The sequence below is a fragment of the Phacochoerus africanus genome, chromosome 9 (assembly GCF_016906955.1).
Source record: "Phacochoerus africanus isolate WHEZ1 chromosome 9, ROS_Pafr_v1, whole genome shotgun sequence".
NCBI classification, from domain to species: Eukaryota; Metazoa; Chordata; class Mammalia; order Artiodactyla; family Suidae; genus Phacochoerus; species Phacochoerus africanus.
Genome location: NC_062552.1, coordinates 94,217,312 through 94,239,400, shown reverse-complemented (window position 1 = coordinate 94,239,400; position 22,089 = coordinate 94,217,312). Strand labels below are relative to the sequence as shown.

The 22,089-nt window shown below is 36.8% G+C and overlaps 1 protein-coding gene across 5 annotated transcripts in view; it reads right to left on the bottom strand.

Annotated features, from left to right (window-relative positions):
• The window catches only part of RAD51B (RAD51 paralog B), a 760,911-nt gene that overhangs the window by 704,809 nt on the left and 34,013 nt on the right, over positions 1-22,089 (bottom strand). For 4 of the 5 annotated variants that reach the window (XM_047797790.1, XM_047797794.1, XM_047797791.1 and 1 more), the window contains exons 6-7: positions 14,048-14,167; positions 12,388-12,571 (exon numbers count right to left, since the gene is read on the bottom strand). In XM_047797790.1, coding sequence (XP_047653746.1) covers positions 12,388-12,571; positions 14,048-14,167 — 304 coding nt within the window. The remainder of the gene's footprint in view (positions 1-12,387; positions 12,572-14,047; positions 14,168-22,089) is intronic. The other variant, XM_047797793.1, reaches the window with a different exon arrangement.

Here is a 22,089-nt window from a genome sequence, read left to right as displayed (position 1 = left end):
TTGGGTTCTTAACCCACTGAGCCACAACAGGAACTTCTGTATTTAGTACCACTTATCTACTAGGTATATTAAGTATTAGTAATAATATAACTATTACTAGTAATAATAATATTAAAGCTTATGAGGTAGGAACTTTTATCCTCTTTCTACAGATAAGGATACTGAAGCTCAGGAAGGAAAGCTGGTCCATAATTACAGTTAGTTGAAATACACTTGTTACTTAAACTCACATACCTTCTGACTTGAAATTCTGCAGTATTTCCCACTGCATCACGTTGTTTGTATAAAATGTTTACCATTCAAAGCATGATTCTCAAAGATGAAAGATAAAAGTGAAAAGAGAGGTCTACTGTTGTTTCTACTGTCTACTGTCTACTGTCGTTTCTTTTTTTTTTTTTTTTGTCTTTTTGCTATTTCTCGGGCCGCTCCTGCGGCATATGGAGGTTCCCAGGCTAGGGGTCGAATTAGAGTTGTAGCCGCTGGCCTACGCCAGGGCCACAGCAACGCGGGATCCGAGCCCTGTCTGCAACCTACACCACAGCTCACAGCAATGCCAGATCCTTAACCCATTGAGCAAGGCCAGGGATTGAACCTGCAACCTCATAGTTCCTAGTTGGATTCGCTAACCACTGAGCCACGACGGGAAGTCCAGAACTGTCATTTCTAAGGCTCTGGAGCAGGCCAATCCCACATTACTGAACTATTCAGTAAACAAAGCTGAAGATCACAAAGAAAAACAAAGCAGAGACTAATTACAATATAGTCTAAGAAATGAAACCAATTTCAGTAACTTTAAGCTAGAAGCATTAAAAAAAAAAAAAAAAACTTTTCACACAACATTTTCCATATTCCTTTAAAACACTGCACTTTGCACAGGTTGGATCCCTGGCCCAGCGCAGGAGGTTAAAGAATCCAGATTGCTGCAGCCGCAGTGTAGGTCACAGCTTGTGGCTCAGATTTAGTCCCTGACCCAGGAACTTCCATATGCCATGGGTGCGGCCATAAAAATAAATAAACTAAATTAAATAATGTACTTTGGTCATCATAACCACAAGAATCGCTTTATTCCAGTTCAAGTCAAAACCGTCCCTTCCTCAGATAGATACACTAAAGATTCTTTGAGTCATGATGCTTTCAAAAACTACCTAAAGTTCTAAGTTCCTGGGAACTTTTAATTAAGTTCATGAACAGCCAGTTTTACTGGACACATCTGGCAACACCATGAAACTGAAAGGTCTCCTGTCCCATCACAACATGTATTCAGTCCTCATTAAACCCCAAGGGAAATTATTCCTAACACTAGTACTTTGGTCCTTTTCTTAGGATCATCTAGAGTACATCTAGAAAAAGACAAAAAAAAAGAAAAAAAGAAACTTTCAAGTCTTTCAAGCTGATTTAAATAAATTCGAACAATTTAAATAGTTACTTACTTTTGCCAGTAAGCCAATTAACACAAACTCTGAGATACTAAATACGGTCCTTGATCTGATTTTATTTATTTATTTATTTTGTCTTTTTGTCTTTTTAGAGCCACACCTGCAGCATATGGAGGTTCCCAGGCTAGGGGTCTAATCAGAGCTATAGCCGCCAGCCTGCCCCATAGCCACTGCAAAGCCAGATCTAAGCCCCGTCTGCACCTACACCACAGCTCACAGTAACACCAAATCCTTAACCCACTGAGCGAGGCCAGGGGTCGAACCCACAACCTCATGGTTCTTAGTCGGATTTGTTTCTGCTGTGCCACAACAGGAACTCCAAGGTCCTTAACTTTAAAAAGGATTTCAAAACCCAAACAAGGAGTCCCTGTTGTGGCTCAGCAGTAATGAACCTGACTAGTATCCATGAGGATGTGGTTTTGATCCCTGACCTCAATCAGGGAGTTAAGTATCCAGAGTATCTAGGGTTGTGATGAGCTGTGGTGTAGGTTACAGGCCCAGCTCAGATCTGGTGTTGCTGTGGTGGTTGTGTAGGCCAGAGCTGCAGCTCCAATTTGACCCCTAGCCTGGGAACTTCCATATGCCGTGGGTGCAGCCCTAAAAAGCAAAAAAAACCCAAAAAACTCCAAATATTTAGGATCAAATTTAATTTTAAAGGAAGCATAAGTTTTTCAAACCCTTAATGGTAAGAGCAAGAGCCCTTGCTCTCTTTCTACCCACACACATCTTTCTCTCCTATAACAATCAAAACAGTCTTAGGATTAAAGAGCTATCATTTGATCTAATGTTTTACTTTTAATAAGACATTTCCTGGCAGAGACTGAATCAACATTAAGAGAATCAAAACAAATAGGAAAATGTAAAAGTGAAATTTTTCAATATCAAGGATAAACCAAAGGCAAAAATTAGGGAAGAAAAAACTGTTCAAATTAGAAATACCTAACTTTTAATATCCTCTATCTTAAGTTATTTTAGTTATACTCCAAGACAGACAAAACCTCTAAATTACAGCTCTTATGTGTTTACATAGACTCTTAAATGTTTGGAAAATTTTCTTAAACCTTATAAACTTAATTAAATGCCTACTTTAATTCTTATACTCAATAAAGGAAAAGATTCTAACTGGAGTAAAGTTGTTTTGTGATTTAAAGCTAAAACTTTGCCTAGGAATTCAAATTCTATTAAAATAAACTATCAAATAAATAAAGTTGCTGACTTAATAAGCTGTTGAAAAAAACTAGAACTTCCAAAAAGAAGTCAAGATTTAGGATGTCACTAAGAATTAAGCTAAAAAAAAAATTAAAATTTTTTAAAATATAAAGCTTTTAAAAGGGTAAAATTAAAACACTAACAACATATAAACATGTACGCACTTAGAAGATAAGTCTATTAACTCAATGAACACATTCAAGAAAGACAAAGGAGACAACAATATGAACCAAAGAATAATTTTTGTATTTAGAAAACACAAGACAATATCCTTTGACCAACCTTTCATAACACTAGGATTATATTTCGAATTGTTCATTTGAATTTAATTGGATATGGAACTGTTAGTAGATTCCATTAAACTTAAGATCCAGTTTCTCTACAATGTTTTCTTTTGATTATGTTACAAATCATAAAATAGAATATCATCTAATACTGTTACACTTCTAAACAAGGCATTATAGTAATAGTATATAGAGAATACTAATGTTAAATTCCCACTTTGATAATCACAGCTCTTTCTATAATTTTTTTCCCTTTTTTTTGGCTACAATGGCAGCATACAGAAGTTCCCCGGGGCCAGGAATCAAATCTTAGTGGCAGCTTGGGCAATGTCAGATGTTCTAAAATTAGGTTGTGATGATGGTTGTACAACTACAAATATAATAAAATTCATTGAAAAAAAGAAGTATAGAAAAATAAATATGCATTTCATAAATTATATGACCTGAAAAAGTGATACAATCATCCTATAAATATATATCAAACACCTACTCAATGTAGGACACTATTTAATATGGATACTCTTCTATGTAGGCAGCTATAGAGGATACTTAAAAGATGGCTGTTTTCAGGGAGCTTCCTAATATCAGGAGTTCGGACATGGACATACAAAAATTTAAATAATACTGCAAAGCAATAAAAGATTAAAGTTCCAATTAAGAAGGTAAGACCATGCATACTACAAAAGAAGACAGAACTGATGAGGCTAAAACCTGTGTGTAGAATCAAGTGGCACCTCAAAATCAAGTCGTGCAAAAATCTCAAGGAAAGAAGTTCCCCAGCACTACACAGTGGATCAAGGATCTGGCATTGCTGCAGCTGCAGCTTAGATCACAACCGTGGCCCAGATCTGACCCCTGGCCCGGGAACTCCATATGCTGCAGGACAGCCAAAAAAAAAAGAAGAAGAAAAAAATAAAGAAAAAATCTCAAGGAAAGAGAGAAAATTTGAAAGCCCAGACATGAAAGAAGAGTAAAGTTTAGAAAGAGGGAGATGAAAGAGAAGGACGTCCACAGCTAGAATAAATATAGGATGATGGGGATAGACCAGCAGCCTGCTCTGAAGAGAAAAGAAAAGGCAGGAGTAGGTTGGAACAATACGGAAGTGAACATTGAATATCACAAGGAACTTAGACTGAATCATTCGATGAATACTAGTTGGAGCAACTATTCTGTGCCCCGCACCGTCTTAGATGCAAAGGATGTGAGTGTGAACAAAAGAGAAAGTTATCTGCCCTCGAAATGATGATAGTCTAACAGATATATTCCATAAAAAATACGATGCCAAGCAATGCTTCTAAGCAGAGGATGTGATCAGAAATATACTTTGGGAAAATTATGTAGCAATAGTAGGTACCTAGACAGGAAAAAGATAAGCAAATCAATTAAGACATCGTAACAATAATCCATGAGAGAAGTAGCATGTGATAGTATTCAGCTATGCAAATACTTCCTAAGCAGTCTTAGATAAAATACCTCATTTCTATGCATCCTAGTTCTTATTTAAGAATTGAAGATTGCCTCTCAGCCACAACCTTAAGATCTTCATTTGGAAAATTCTACAAACACATCAAGGCACTATGTAATATATGTAAAGTAACACTAAAAACTAAGAACCACACCTTGCTTTCATTTCTTTTTCTTAGCAACACAACTTTGGAATTAGGCTTATATTCTATCAGTTCAACCATTAACTGTCTCCACAAGAACACTCTCTTTCTGAATAAGATTGGACAATAAGGCTCAAGGTTAGATATGACAGAAATTAGTGAGAGCCTATGAAAATGTATACTATTGCCCTTTATTTCTCTCTATGCAATCTGCAGTGCTAAGGAAAGGACAGAGAAGGGGGTACCAAGGTGCTTACATATTTGTTAGATAAAGAAAAAGAACAGTAGCCAAGGTATATATTTCATTCTCCATTATACAACAGGAAGCTATTTGTCTCCTACAATTAACTTATTTATAGAAGCCTTAAGGGAAAAGACTATGTTTTATTCACCATTATGGTCTCATAGTGCCTAGCACAGAGTTCTGTACACAACTGCTGAGAGTGGAATTAAGAAGTGTGTCTGAGATCCAAAGAGTGAGTGAGTGAACCAGGCATAGGAGGGTCCCGCAATAGCAGCATCCATCAACAACACTGCTAGAAAGGAATACAGTTATAAGACATGATTTTTCCTTTTGAAGAGCTTGTACCTTCTGAAAAAAAAACATTAGGGAGAGAGATAAAATATACCAAGTATCTGAAATTGGGTAACTACTAAAATCAATAATTAATGGCTACCTCTTATTGAATGTGCCAAACATTGTACAAAGAACATTACAGACATTACCTCATTTAATCCTCATACCCCCATGAGTCAGATATTATTATCCCCATTTTTCAAATGAGACACTAAGAGTAGGAACTAGGATAAATAACTTACTCAATGTGATAAAATTAGCAAATAGGGAAGCTATGATTCAAACCAACACCTAACTCTAAAGCCAGTACTCTTAACTACCCAGAACCTGGCTAGACAGCATTGAAGATGATGGGAATTAATCAGGTACTAAATATATATTGAAAATGGAGGAGTTCCCATCGTGGCTCAGTGGTTAGCAAATCCGACTAGGAACCAAGAGGTTGTGGGGTTCCATCCCTGGCCTCCCTCGGTGGGTTAAGGATCTGGTGTTGCCGTGAGCTGTGGTGTAGGTCACAGACGTGGCTCAGATCCCGCATTGCTGTGTCTCTGACGTAGGCTGGTGGCTACAGCTCCAATTAGGCTCCTAGCTTGGGAACCTCCATATGCCTCAGGTAAAGCCCTAAAAAAAAGACAAAAAAAAAAACAAGAAAGAAAATGGAGCCACATGGATTTTCTGAAAGATGAAAAGCAGCGTATAAACTGAAGAGGTATTAGGTAATATCCACAGGACCAAATGACTAAATGGATAAGATGCAGTGCATCAAAAGTAAGTCCTCTTCCAGCCCCTACTTTCCTTCTCCAGATGCAACCAATGGAATCTCTTCATGGCCTTTCAGAGCCAATTTAGGCATATAAAAGCACCCCATTCCACTCTCCTTTTTTTTTAAGCTTTTTATTTTGAAATAATTTTAGATTCACCAAACAGTTGCAAAAAGTATAGAGTTTCTATATGCTCGTCACCCAGCTTCTCCTAATATTAACATTTTATATAACCATAGTACAATGATCAAAATCAATAAATTAAGGTTGATGAAATATTAATAAATGAATTTTAGCAGTTTTGAGCAATTAAAAATAAACTGCCAAATATTCTTGCACATATCTACTGATGCCCCTGTGCATCAGGAGTCCCTAAGACTACTTTATGTGTCAGTGATTCACTAAAAGGACTGAGGACTCGGAAGAGCTGTCACACTCACAGTTAATGTTTACTGCAGCAAAAAGATACAGACTGAAATAAGTAAAGAGAAAAGGAGCATGGGCAAAATCCAAGAGAAACCAGGTACAACCTTCCAGGCGTCATCTCACAATAGAGTTGCATAGACATGTTATTCTCCCAGCAATCAGGTACCTCGTTAGCACAGTTGGTAGTGCATCAAGTGTCATAATTCTCCCAGCAATCATGTGTGACAACATATGTGAGGTAATGTCAACCAGGAGAGCTTACCCAAGCTCTGGCATCCACAGTTTTTATTGGGGGTGGGCCACAGACCATGCAGGATTTTCACGCAGGAAATTTACCATTAAACTGAGAAAAAAACATTTTTATGCTTTTGTCAAATAATAATAAAAAGTTTAACCTTGTAATATCTGTCTCACTCAAAGTAAATATGGCAAGAATAAGAAATTTTGCTGAAAATCACTTGTTAAATCTAGTAGTTTGTTTGTTTTTTTTTAGGTAGAATCTTTGGGATTTTTCTACCATATTGTCTATGAATAAGGACAGTCTTATTTCTTCTTTTTTAATCTGAATGTACTTAAATTCTTTTTCTTGCCATATCACACTGGCTAGGATCTTCAGTCCATTGTTGATTGGAAATGGCAATAATGGGCCATGTTTGCCTTATACTTTATCTTAGGAAGAAAGAATTTAACATTTCACCATCAAGTATGATGTTAGCAGAGTCCCCGTTGTGGCTTAGTGGTAATGAACCCAACTAGTATCCACAAGGATGAAGGTTCAATCGCTGGTCTCACTCAGTGGGTTAAGGATCCAGCACTGCCATGAGCTGTGGTGCAGACGTGGCTTGGATCCCGTGTTGGTGTTGCTAAGACTGTGGCATAGGTCAGCAGCTATAGCTCCTATTTGAGCCCTAGCCTGGGAACTTCCATATGCCATAGGTGCAGCCCTAAAAAGACAAAAAAAAAATGATGTTAGCTGTAGGTTTTTAGTAGATGTCCTTTTTCAGGTTGACAAAGTTCCATTCTACTACTGCTTTGCTCAGAGTTTTCATTATAAACAACTGATGAATTCTGTTCATTGCTTTTTCCTTCCTGCAGCTACTGAGATAATCTTTTTTTAATGTCTTGATGTGGTAAATATTATATTTTAATGTTGCATTCAAAATCAACCTAGCATTCCTGAAATAAGCTCTACTTGAAGATGATGTATTACCATTTTTATTTATTGCTGAATTTAATTTGCTAATATTTTGTTAAGGATTTGTATATTTATGATCTTGAGGATCATTGGTCTGTAGTTTTCTTGTAAATTTTCTGGAAGATTTGTAGGGTTGATATTATTTTTCCCTTAAATGTTTGGTAGATTTTACCAGTAAAGCCTTTGGGTTTAGAATTTTCTTTGTGAGATTTTTAACTACAAATTCAATTTCTTTAACAAACATAGGACTATCCAGGTTATCTATGTCTTCTTCAGTAAGTTTTGGTAGTTGGTGTATTTCAAAGACTTTATCCATTTCATCTAAGTTATCACACTTACTGAAATAAAGTTGTTCATAACATTCCTTTATTCATTTAATATTTGTAGGACCCATAGTGATATCCTCTCTCTCATTCTTCTTGATATCGCTAATTTGCTTTTCTCTCTTTTTTTCTCCTGGTCAGTCTGAGGAGAGTTTTATCAATTTTATTAATCTTTTCAAAGAAACCACTTTTTATTTCATTGATTCTTTCTCCATTGTTTTCTATTTTTAATTTCACTGATTTATACTTTTATCTTTCTTATTTCCTTCCTTCTGCTTATTTGGGTTTAACTTGTTCTTTTTCTATTTTTTATAAGCTTAGATCACTGATGTGAAAACTTTCTTCTTTTCTATTATAAGAATCTAATTAAACAAATTTCCCTGTAAGCACTGAATTAGCAGCAATCCACAAATTTTGATGATGTATTTTCATTTTTATTTACTTTGTAATGTTTTCTAAGTTCTCTTGTGATTTAATCTTTAAATCATGATTTATTTAGAAGTGCTTCTGTTTAATTTCCAAATATCTGTGGATTTTCCAGACATGTTTCTGTTACTGATTTCTAGTTCAGTTCTGCTGTCATCAGGAAACATGTTTTTTACCATTTCAATCATTTAAATAGGTTGAGATTTATTTTATGGCCCCAAATATGGTCTATCTTGGTGACTATCTCATGTGTACCTAAAAGGAATATATATTCTATAGGCATTTGAGTGGAATATTTTATAAATATCAGTTAGATCAAGTTGATTGATTGTTATTCAAGTCTTCTGACTTTCTATTAATTCTATCAATTCCTGAGAAAAGAAGTTGAAATCTCCATGCATGCAAGCACGCTTATATACAGTCTCTTCCATATCTACAGGTTCTGTGTCTACAGATTCAACCAACCATGGATCAAAAATTCTCAGTTGGTTGAATACCAGGATACAAAAACCCACAGGCAAAGAGGACCACCACTTTTTATAAGATACTTGAACATCGGCAGATTTTGCTATCTAAGGGCTTCCTAAAGCAAACCCTTGCAAATAGTGAGGAACAGTTATATATACCATACACAAACATATATATGTGTATATGACAACCAAAATTAAATGCAAATTACATTTTAAGCTTTTTTTCCCACATTTTAAAAGCATTTAAAATTCACTGTAGAGATGGCCAAAAAGCACATGAAAAAATGCTCAACATCACTGATTATTAGAGAAATGCAAATCAAAACTACCATGAGGTACCACCTCACACCAATCAGAATGGCCATCATTAATAAATCCACAAATAACAAATGCTGGAGAGGGTGTGGAGAAAAGGGAACCCTCTTTCACTGTTGGTGAGAATGTAAATTGGTACAACCACTGTGGAAAACAGTATGGAGATACCTCAGAAAATTATACATAGAACTACCATATGACCCAGAAATCCCACTCTTGGACATATATCCAGACAAAACTTTCCTTGAAAAAGACATATGCACCCACATGTTCACTGCAGCACCATTCACAATAGCCAAGACATGGAAACAACCTAAATGTCCATTGACAGATGACTGGGTTAAGAAGATGTGTTATATACACACAATGGAGTACTATTCAGACATGAAAAAGAACAAAATAATGTCATTTGCAGCAACATGGATGGAACTAGAGACTCTCATACTATGTGAAGTAAGTCAGAAAGAGAAAGACAAATACCATATAATATCACTTATATCTGGAATCTAATATAGACACAAATGAACCTTTCCACAGAAAAGAAAAGCATGGACATGGAGAACAGATTTGTGGTTGCTAAGGGGGGGAGGGGAAAGGAGTGGGATGGATTGGGAATTTGGGGTTAATAAATGCAAACTATTGCCTTTGGAATGGATAAGTAATGAGATCCTGCTGTGTAGCACTGGGAACTAGGTCTAGTCACTTATGATGGAGCATGATGAAGTGAGAAAAAAGAACATATACATGTATGTGTAACTGGGTCACCTTGCTGTACAGTAGAAAATTGACAGAACACTGTAAACCAGCTATAACGGAAAAAATAAAAATCATTATAAATGAAAAAAAAAAGTTCACTGTAGAGAAATGTTTAAATTCAATGAAGTACTCAACCTACCACCCAGGTTGGTTTTACTCTTTACTCTTATTTGAATGAAAAAATATCTAGAGCATATCAAAATACCAGGTGTCCGGGCCTTATCTACCATCTCAGATCCACAGCCAAAGAACAGGCTAGAATGCCTGACTTTCTGCCCAGTCTTTGAAGGCCATCATTCACTTTTCATAGTTTTACTAAACTGAGATAAATCTCTTCTAATTCCTGGCTCTCTGATAGTATGTACATCTCTAAAGACTTTTCCAAGTTTAAGAATCTTAGGAATTTTTCTTCTTCCTATAAGACGCCAGTGTAAACTGAGTACAGTTCCATTTGATAAGATTCTGCTGTCTAAGGTTATATTTTATTACTATTAGAAATAGTAAATAATATTAAAGAGAGGGTCAAAATAGAGTTAAAAGCAAATGAAATTTAAGTTCACTATAAATACCTGTATGATTAATTCAAGTCCAAGAAGAAAAGCAGTATCTAAATTCATACATTCAAAAATATTTACTGCGTGCCTACTGCATGTTAGGCACTATTCCTGTACTGAGAATAAAGCCATGAACAAAGCGGACAGAATTCCTGTAACCATACTCTGGGGTGGTGGAAACACACAAACAATACATATAAATATGTAATGCTAGAAAGAGAAAACTATGGTGGAGGATAAAGCATAATAAATAAAAGAGATGAAGAGGCAGGGAGTATGGTTAATACTTATATGGTCAGGGAAGTTCTCACTAACAAGATGACAGGAAAGAATAAATCATATGAAAATAGAGGAAGAATATTCCAGGCTGAGATAGCAAACACTTCTGGGTAGGAAGGTTTGTCGATATGTTTGAGTAAGGACAAGGAGACATCAGGTTTGCTAACTTGAAACGTATAATGAACCAGAAAGCAACAGACTTTTTAAGACATTTAGTTCCATATGAAGCCATCTATTCAACGTATAGGAAAAAAGCTTAAAAGTTTAAATGAGGTAATTAGGCTAGGAAAATTCTGACATTTCCTAGAAAAGGTATTTTTCAAAAGCCTTCTAAAATCAATACTGACTTGTCAGAAAAACCAATACCATACTGTGTTACATAAGTATATATTATATTCTGCATTTACCTCTAAACAGAAAAACAAAGACAGAAGGATATGGGGATACTAAATACCTATTCTTTCAGAAGGCTCACTTAAAAACCAAGAAAACAGAACCCCTTTCTCACTAAAGAAAATAATCACCTCAGAAAAAAATGGAAACACAAATTAATTTTCATATTTTACACAAGATTAAGTCAGGCAGCAGTATGAATTAATAAAATACATATATGTTTCCACTCAACAAAGTAATTCTATAAAGTATTTTTAAATTCTCTTATTCATCTTGACCGGGGAAAATATGGATTTTAATGTGTCCTTTTAAGCAATGCTAATTAAATTTAAAAGATAAGCATCACCCCGGATAAAACTTTATAGCACTTGACTTCACTGGGAATTACACTATATAATCCAAAATACAAATTAAAAAGCCATTAAAATATGGAGAACTTTTTGAATACCACATTTCCTCCCTCACTTCTTGCTTTAGTTTATGAATCTTAAAGGCTATGTGGTAGTGTCCACTAACGGTACGTATTTTTTACGTTACAAAGACTCAAGATTTTAATTTTCCAAACAAATATAAAAATTATAAAATCATCACTAAATTTTATCTCAGTTTAAGGAATTTTCCTGTCTTCTGTTGAGATGATGCATGACTAAAATTGAGAAGTCTGACAATACTAAATGCTGGCAAGGCTTTAGAACAAGTTGCACTCTCCCACACACTTAATACTCATGGATGTCTTGTAGCTTACCCACCACAAACCCTTGCAATACACCTCCACTTCAGATTTGCTGATCATAATTCCCACTACCGAAAGTCATGCCAACAGTAGTTTTTCAAGACTTCCTTACTTACAATTTCATTACTATCATTCCAAACACACCCTCAGCGTCGACCTCTGGCTTTTGAAGCAAATCAGATCTTACAGTGTACAAAACAGCAGTGAACACAGTACCAATACCTAAACATCAAATACTTATAAAGCTGTCATTTAAAAAAAAAAAACAATATAGAAATAGACACAGGCAATTTCATGGAATTTTACTACTTATTACTTATCTCAAGGTGACATGAGTAATATAAAAACATGCACAAAGAGTAAGCAATGAGAGAGAAGAGAAGGAGTGACTAAAGGAACTTTTGAAAACACCATTTAAATCTGCTCTAGGCTCAAACTGTAAAAAGGATAAAATAACCTCAACAAAAGAATAAATTTTAGAAGATGGTGGTTTGCACTATAGCAATTAGCCTGCGCTGCCTTTAAAAAGTCACCTATTTCACATTTCCTTCTAATTATATTACTTGATATTGAAAGTCAATGAACTTAACATAAAAGGAGAAAAAAGAAAGTACAAGGGAAAAAGAGAAAAAGAAAAACTTACTGGGATTGAAAATTCCTCAGCCAAATACTTCAAAGAGGCAGCTTCTCTTGCTAAGAACTTGTTCCTTTCTCTCATGTTGCCCTGAAGTTGTGTATCAAACTCCTTTCTTACCACAGAAGCAACAGAGTCAATAATCACAAGCTTAACTCCTTTTGAAATAATTTCTTCTTCCAAGGATTCAATCCTATAAAAGGAGAATTTATCGAATAGTACGTAAATTTAAATGTAATTTAATTTTTTAAAGTATAATTTTAAAAAAAGAGCATTGTAAAGGTTACCCAACTTAAACACAAGTTGTTCTTCCTTAAATTATGGTGATGGCTGCAAATATTCAATAAACATAACTTATTTTCAGCTCTTCTATACATACTGCACTTTTGGAGATAAAAATGTTTTAATGTAGTTTCATTGCTTGGTTTTCCTATGATACTGCTAAAGCTCCAGTTTTAGAACAAAATTACTTGTGGTAGCTAGTCTCCAAAACTGTCCCCGTGTACTCCCATCTCTTGGTATTCACAGCCTTGTGGAGTCCCCTCCCACATTGTAGCAGGACAAAATGAAGGTACATCATTTCTGAGAGTAGGTTATAAAAGACTACAGCTTCCATCTCGGGCTCTTTCTCAGAGAATCTACTCTGGGGTAGGCAAGATACCACTGTGGCCAAAAATGTCGCCTGCCACATCAATAAACAAAGGATGTTGAGACCATGAAGACAGCAGCTGCTGCAGCCACCTCCCGACTGTGCATCCTGAGCAAATTTTCAGGATGGAGAAAAACAGCACACTGGCCCTAGAGAGTTAAAGTGTTTATCAAAGGAATGATTTCAGTAAGCCCAGACTCTTGCATCTTTCCATACACAGAAAATCGCTAAATTCCTTAACTCAAGATGTCTGATTTTTCTCTAATTAACAGTAATCTTTTGATGTTCTGACTACCTGGTTTTTGCTGCAGAAACTCCTACATATCCTGGCTTCTCCCTTACCTCCTCAGAGCAGTTCCTCAGAGCTATCTCAGAGGCTGTTTCCTGGGCTTAAGTTCTCAGTATGTTCGCTGAATAAAATATAATTCTCGACTTTCACATTGTGCATTTTTTTTCAGTCAACAACCTGTTCTAAACAGCCCGATGGAGAAGCCCACATGGTGAGAAATAAGAGGCCTCTGGCTAGCATCCAGGAAAAAACAGAGGTCTTCCAGCAACTACAGGAATTATCCAGGAATTCTCCAAGAGTCTCCAGCCTTAAGTGACCCTTGAGATGACTGTGCCCTGGCCAATAGCTTGAATTCAAGCTCTTGAGCAACTCTGAGCCAGAAATACCCAGCTAAGCCATTCTCAGATGCCTAACCCTCAAAAACTACGTGAGATAATAGATGTTTACTGTTTTAAGCTGCTAAACTTTAGGGTACTTTGCTAATGAAACAACAAGTAATTAACATACCACTTAATAAGTTAAATCTAAAATATTTCATTCATTTAAATTTTTTTCATTTTTAAAGAAATACTTCAACCAATAGGTTGTAGTAAATAAAGAAGAACACTGAAATAATTATTTCTCATAATCCTAATACGTAGGAACTTTTTTTCACTCAGAAGCAGAAAACGTGAAAAACAAAAAATAAATCTTCAAAGTATTACTAAATACCAAAATCTAAAATGATGTACCTTTGTAGAACTTCATCACAGCTGAGTTCCCTATAAAGATGAACTTTACTGACTGTCAAAAGTAATTTTTCTTCAGTGCTAAAATATCTGGGAAAACGAGACTCTGCCATCTCAACCAGTCTGTAGAGGAAAAAATAGCACAAACAAAAATAGGCAATATTTTTCTGCCATTTGCAGCAACATGGATGGGCTCAGAGGGCATTATGCTATATAAAATCAATCAGACAAAGACAATACTGTATGATATTTATATGTGGAACCTAATACAACAAACTAGTGAATATAACAAAAAAGCAGAGTCAGAAATATAGAGAAAAAACTAGTAGACTGGGGGTGGGGGGGGCAACATACAGGTCAGGGAGTGGGAGCTATTGAACTGTTGGAGGCTGCAAGACAGGCTCAAGGATGTATTGTACAACACATGGAATACAGCAAATATTTTGTAATAACTATAAATGGAACGTAATCTTTAAAAAGTGTATTTTAACAATTTAAATAAATAAGAAGTCAAGGGGAGGGAGTGGGAGGGATAGGGAGCTTGGGCTTATCAGACACAACTTAGAATAGATTTACAAGGAGATCCTGCTGAATAGCATTGAGAACTTTGTCTAGATACTCATGTTGCAACAGAAGAAAGGCTGGGGGAAAAATGTAATTGTAATGTATACATGTAAGGATAACCTGACCCCCTTGCTGTACAGTGGGAAAATAAAAAAAAAAATTAAAAAAAAGAAGTCAAGAGAGTTCCTGTTGTGGCTCAGCAGGTTACAAACCCGACTAGTATCCATGAGCATGCGGGTTCAATCCCTGACCTTGCTCACTGGGTTAAGGATCCAGAGTAGCCGTGAGCTGTGGTGTAGGTCACAGACACAGCTTGGATCCCACACTGGGATGGCTATGGTGTAGGCTGGCAGCTGCAGCGCCATTCAACCCCCTAGCCTGGGAACTTCCATATGCCACATATGTGGCCCTAAAAAGAGAAAAAAAAAAAGGTCAATAATTAAGGCCATACTGCTGAACCTCTAATGAATTTTACCGAGGAAACGCATAAGCCATAAGTAACATGAGAAAAAAAAAACCTTATCAGTAGAGCAGGTATAAGCAAAATGGCTTCACATACAATTTTCAAATGTAAGCCCTCCTTTAAAAAGAGATTACCAGTCAGAGCATGAGCCCAGCAAGGGCTTTAAGAGCAAGGGCTTTATTGAGCAAGCAATGTCTCTGAGGCTGAATGACAATTTGACTAGCACCTATATGTTTAGTAAATAAGAAAAATGCTTTCACTGTCACAAATGAAATATATGTGAACAAATATAGAATATTATCATTCTAATAATCAGATATCTGTAAATCTTCATGTTTCAGACCAGAAAAACAGGACTTCTCAATTAAAACTTAATACATACAAAACAAATGCTATCAAATAGTTCCCTGGTAAACAGGAAATTGTCCTCTAAGCAATGGATACTGTCTAATATTCTGTTAGTATGCAAAAATTATTTTCTAAACACTGCATTCTGACCTCAAAGTTAGATCTAATGCATGGAGTAGGCTGAACATTAGAGAGTGATAAGTTGAAACAGACATCACTATCGTCATTAATAATGCAAGACATGGAGTGGTAGTAGAAATTACAAATATTTTTAGTTTAAAAATGTAAACCTTTTTCTTTTCTATAACCCATGGCATGTGGAAGTTCCCAGCCCAGGCATCAAACCCATGCCAGAGCAGCGGCCCAAGCCATAGCAGTGACAATGCTGGATCCCTAACCTGCTAAGCCACCAGAGAACTCCTAAAAATGTAAATCTGTGAGTGTAACTATCTCCTATTTAAAATGACACTTAATCACCCAAGGGTAACCAGGAGGAAGGACTATAATACTAAAAACATCCTATATTTTATGTTCCATTTAATGACACAAAAGAATAAAAGAATAGATTTTCATTTCTTTTTTCTTTTTTTGCTATTTTAGGGCCGCACCTAGGGCATATGGAGGTTCCCAGACTAGGGATCAAATCGGAGCTACAGCTGCTGGCCACAGCCACAGCCACAGCGATGCCGGATCCCAACCACATCTGCGACCTACAGCACAGCTCGTGGCAACACTGGATCCTTAACCCACTGATCAAGGTCAGGGATCAAACCCGCATCTTCATGGATCCTAGTCGGGTTCGTTAACCACTGAGCCACATTGGGAACTCCTAGGTTTTCATTTCTATATAGTCAATGAGTTCCAAGAAGAGGCTGAGAATATTAAAGACATAAGTACCTTACATATGCTAACATCAGAAATGAAAGAGAAAAATCTAAAATAGGAAAAGAAAAAAATAAAACTAGTTAATAACATTCCTTAAAAAGTATTTTGAACAATCTGGAGTTCCCATTGTGGCGCAGCAGAAACAAATCTGACTAGGAACCATGAGGTTGCAGGTTCAATCCCTGACCTCACTCAGTGGGTTATGGATCCGGCGTTGCCGTGAGCTGTGGCGTAGGTCACAGACACTGCTCAGATCCCGAGTTGCTATGTCTGTAGTGTAGGCTGGCAGCTGCAGCTCCTATTCGACCCCCTAGACTAGGAACTTCCATATGCCACAGGAGTGGCCCTAAAAAAAAAAAGCAAGAAAAAGAAAGAAAGAAAAAGCATCATTAGCTTGAACAGGAAGAGGAAAAAATTGCTTTAGGAGTAAGGAACAGCACTAAAAGCTGTGTGAGGAGTGACAACAAAATGGATCAAATGTCCACTTAGAAGTACTTGAGAGGGAGGCACAGGGACTGGGAAAAAAAGAGGAAATGAGGTAAGTGATGAAAGCTGGAAGAAATGAGATGACATTGACAACAGCAGAACAGGCAAATTTTGAGAGTTTTGGGGAAATATGTAAATTTCCTCATTAGGACAACTATTCGCTGAGTTTAGTGCGAGTCAAAGAAGTCAGCTAAAAAGCTCTGACACTTGAAACCTACAGATGTTTAATAGGATCAGTACGGAAACATCTGCCAGAAAACACAGAAGATACCCAGTTGGTTCAGGAAGCAGACTGAGTGTACCTAACTCACTGGCAGCAACATCAGCACAGCTGACAGACAATAATAATTTTCTGCCTCTAACACCAGGCTGGATTTCAACTGAGGCTTGAGTGGTGAAAGGCTCTGGAACTTATTACCGCTCTCACATTCCATTACGGCCCCTCCGAAGGAAGGTGGTCAATGTGTGGACATGAACTAACCTTATTCGTGGTTATCTGCTAAATACTTGTATCAAGTGGTTATTTACATACCAAATATGCTGTCATTTTCTATAAGTTTCTCCAAATGATTTTTATTTTAGGAAAAGTATCTGAAAATATATAAATCAGAAACCCAATGCAAGTGTAGTATTCTATATGCCTCCATTAATCTTAGCAATTTCTTATGCCAATCTCATCATAAAGACCATTTTTGTTTACAGCAAGCAAAAGATCCTATCTTTTGCTCCCACACATTAATTACATAAAATTTGAAAGCAATGCCATCTAGTGGACATAGTTTTCATAAAAACTATTCCTTTAAAAAAGATACATTTAAGATGCATTCGAGTCAAACTATTACATTTGGAGTGAATAGGCAATGAGATCCTGCTGTATAGCACAGGGAATTATATCTAGTCACTTGTCATTACCATTGTGGATCAGTGGTTAACGAATCTGACTAGGAACCGTGAGGTTGCGGGTTCGATCCCTGGCCTTGCTCAGTGGGTTACCGATCCGGCGTTGCCGTGAGCTGTGGTGTAGGTTGCAGACGTGGCTCAGATCCCATGTTGCTGTGGCTCTGGTGTAGGCTGGTGGCTACAGCTCCGGTTTGACCCCTAGCCTGGGAACCTCCATATGCCGCAGAAGTGCCCCAAGAAATGGCAAAAAGACAAAATAAATAAATAAATAAATAAATAAATATCTAGTCACTTGAGATGGAACATGATGGAGGATAATGTGAGAAAAAGAATATACATATATATATTACATATGTATATAAAGAATAAACATATATAGTACATATATATTATACATATATATAATATATATACATATATACTATATGTGATGGAACATGATGGAGGATAATGTGAGAAAAAGAATATACATATATATTATATTTATATAAAGAATAAACATATATATTATACATATATATATATACACATATGAATGACTAGGTCACTTTGCTGTGCAGAATTGACAGAACATTGTAAATCAACTATAATAGAAAAAATAAAAAACTTTAAAAAAAAAGATTCATTCATTCAACAAATATTTGAGGATCTACTATGTGCCAGGCACCATTCTAGATGTTAAGGATATGGCAGTGAGCAACAACAAAACAAAACATCCTTCCTTCATGAAACTTACACTCTACTGAGGAAGACAAACAAATAAACATATATCATATGTCAGATAACAAGTGCTTTAAAGAAAAGTGAATCAGGATAAATAAGGAACAGATTTTGACAGACTGAAATAATTGCTATTTTATGGAGGGTGATCTAAAAAAGCCTCTCTTTATTAGGTGATATTTGAGCAAAGGTTTAAGGGAGATAAGAAAATGAACCATGAGGCTATCTAGTGAAATAGCACACAGGAAGAAAGAATTATAGCAAGTGCGAAAGTCCAGATGTAGGAAGACGCCTGGTGTGTTGCAAGAATAACAAGTGGCTGGAACACAGGAACCAAGAGGCAGAATGAAAAGAAGTAAGGTCAGAGAGCTAGCCAGGGGCCAAGACCACGTAAGATCTTTAGGTCTGAGTGTTTTGTTTTGTTTTTTTTTAAGTGGAAAATCTGACTGTGAACCATGAGGTTTCAGGTTCGATCCCTGGCCTCGCTCAGTGGGTAAGGATCCAGCGTTACCATGAACTGTGGTGTAGGTCACAGATGCGGCTCAGATCTGGCGTGGCTGTGGCTGTGGCTGTGGCTATGGCATAGGACAGCAACTGCACCTCCTATTAGACCCCTAGCCTGGGAACTACCATATGCCACAAGTACAGCCCTAAAAAGCAAAAAAAAAAAAAAAAAAAAAATTTGATTTAGTAAAATGGTAAATCTATGATCAGGGCTGGTGTGATCAAACTTTTTTTGGAAAAATTTAGGTGAAATATAGCATCATAAATGTGCCGAAACGTACGTTTATGGTTTTTTGTTTTGTTTTGTTTTTGTCTTTTTTTTTTTTTTTTTTTTGGCATTTCTTGGGCACCTCCCGCAGCATATGGAGGTTCCCAGGCTAGGGGTCTAATCGGAGCTGTAGCCACCAGCCTACGCCAGAGCCACAGCAACGCAGGATCCAAGCCACGTCTGAAACCTACATCACAGCTCACAGCAACGCCGGATCCTTAACCCACTGAGCAAGGCCAGGGATCGAACCTGCAACCTCATGGTTCCTAGTAGGATTTGTTAACCACTGAGCCACAACGGGAACTCCCGTTTATGGTTTATCAAAACTTCTTATACACATGTAATACTTTCCTGTTCATTAATTCAATATGTACTTGCTCAACACTGGGGTACTACCACACATAATAACATGAATCTATTAGTTCCTCACAGATTCCAGAATATTTCAAAGTTTTGCTTTAGTAATTATAAGTACTTATGACTAATTTTCATTATCTATCATAGAAACTCTTCAGAATATCCCTCACCACTAACTCACCTAGATTCAAAAATGATAGGGCAGCCGGGACTGGGAGGAAAATCTACTCAGACTCATAAAACCATCTCAAAAAATGATAAAAGGGAACTTCAAAAAATGATAAAAGGGAATTTATCTCCTCTATTGTTTGCCCCCTGGGTCAATGATCCTGGATTTGTACCAACTAGCAAATAGGTAAATGGTCCTAAGACCACACAAGGTATTCTCTCCAGAATCAGCCACAGTCACGGTGGCCATAGCACTGCATGCCTCTCTCCTGACACACTGGTTCAGAAAGAGGAAGACTAGGTAGTTTGGTATAATTAAAGGGTACCAGCTGTAGAGTATTTGGCACCCTCAGATGTGACATGAATACGAAGTACCAAACTTCTTTCAGATCTAAGCTTGGCCATTGCTTCCACATGGTACCAACACAACATACACCTCTCCTTTGTATACTTAGTTATAATAATTATAATTCTACATTTTGTGATTATTTGATTAATGTCTTCCTTCCCTGTTGGACTGTATCTTTCTTCCTAGTTTTAAAAGCTCTTCCGATTTCATGACAACACAAGAATGTCCATTTCTTTTTTTTTTTTTTTTTTTTGTCTTTTGTCTTTTTAGGGCCGCACCCAAGGCATATGGAGGTTCCCAGGCTAAGGGTCCAATTGGAGCTGCAGCTACTGGCCTACACCACAGCCACAGCAACATGGGATCCAAGCCTCGCCAGCAAACTACACCACAGCTCACGGCACCTTAAACAGCTCCTTAACCCACTGAGTGAGGCCGGGAATCAAACCTGTGTCCTCATGGATACTAGTCAGATTCATTTCCACTGAGCCACGACGGGAACTTCCTGCTTTCTCTCTTTTCTAAGTCCAGAAACTATCCTCGTCATAGCAGACACTGATAATTACCTATGGATATCCATTCCCACTTCTTCCTTGCTACGGGAACCCCAATTTCACTCAGGCAGTAATGTTAACCAGCCCCATCATGCTTGTTACAACAGTCTTTTCCCCTTACTTTTCCATCCTCCCTTGCATGTAGGGGTGACCAAGTGAGAAATTTGCATAATGATTCCAGAGCATGAAAAGAAAACTGGCAGAGAGGAGGAAGTGGGTATTCTGAAAAAAGTAGATTTTCCTGGTAAAAGACATAATGGGCTCTTTCTCTTCACACTGACTTTAGCACAGAATGGATATAATGCCTAAAATGTATGAGCCCTAGGACTCTGTCATCACTGAGAAGCAGAACCAGTGTCAACAGCCACCTACTCAGGTCTTCTTGTCATGGGGAAAAAACTAACCTCTTGTTACTTAAGCCACTGTTTTTTAAGTATTCAGTTGCTTGCAAGAGAAAGTTTTCCTACATGATTGACCAAACTTCCCCAAAAACTCCAAACAGGGATCAAGCAGTTTTGCAGTAGTGCAAATGAAATATGATCAGGCAGTACAGAGCCAGCTCCATTCTCTGACCTGCCATGGCAAACTCCAGAAGGCAGTACAAAAACACCCAAGTCTGGCATCTGTACAAAAGGGCACAGGTACTTTTGTTACCACCTGACCCTAGCACCAGATGACCACCCTTTTCAAGTCTTGGGAAGAACAGACTAGAAAAGTAAAAACAATATAAATTTCAACTCATCTTCAAAGGGCTTTCATAATAGTTCCTCATAAATTATGCAACATAATTCCAACAAAAGGGATTAAAATTTTGCCACTCTACTTTCCATCCTGCCTCTGATGTAAATACTAAGTAATATGCACACAGGCAGGAAAAGAGATGAAGGAAAATAATAAATACAGAGAATGCAAAAAGCAGACAATTAGACTAAATGCAAAGACAAAGAAAAACGAGGAAAAATCTCCACAAATTAATTTGGAAAATGTAAACCAGTCCCCACCTCCTGGGTTTTACCTAATTCACTGATAGGGTTTTTAACCTACTCTGAACTATAATACTGCTAACAATGAAAAAATGCAACAGTTTAAGAAGAACATCCTAAACTCAGTTTTGTAAGTGGTGCAAAAAAAGCAAGAATCCAATTACAGTGAATTGAATGGCTGTTATCAGAATAAACTTAATCCTTCAATTCTTTAAGCAAATTCCCTAGGACTTTGTAAGAGCTATTTACCCATTAGCTATTTATTTCCTAATTGGCTATTTAATACTTTCCTGTCTTATCAATTGAAAGATAGTCATGGGCATTTTAAAGAGAACCTTTCACTTGGACAGCCTGAGTGAACCAATATCTTTACCAGCTTTAGCATCAAATATACTTGTGTTCAAATTTCCAGTGTCTGTATCAGCTTTAGTATCAAATACATTTTAGTATTCTGATTTCCAGTGGTCTCACATGCTTATGCTGCTTTTTTTTTCATTTT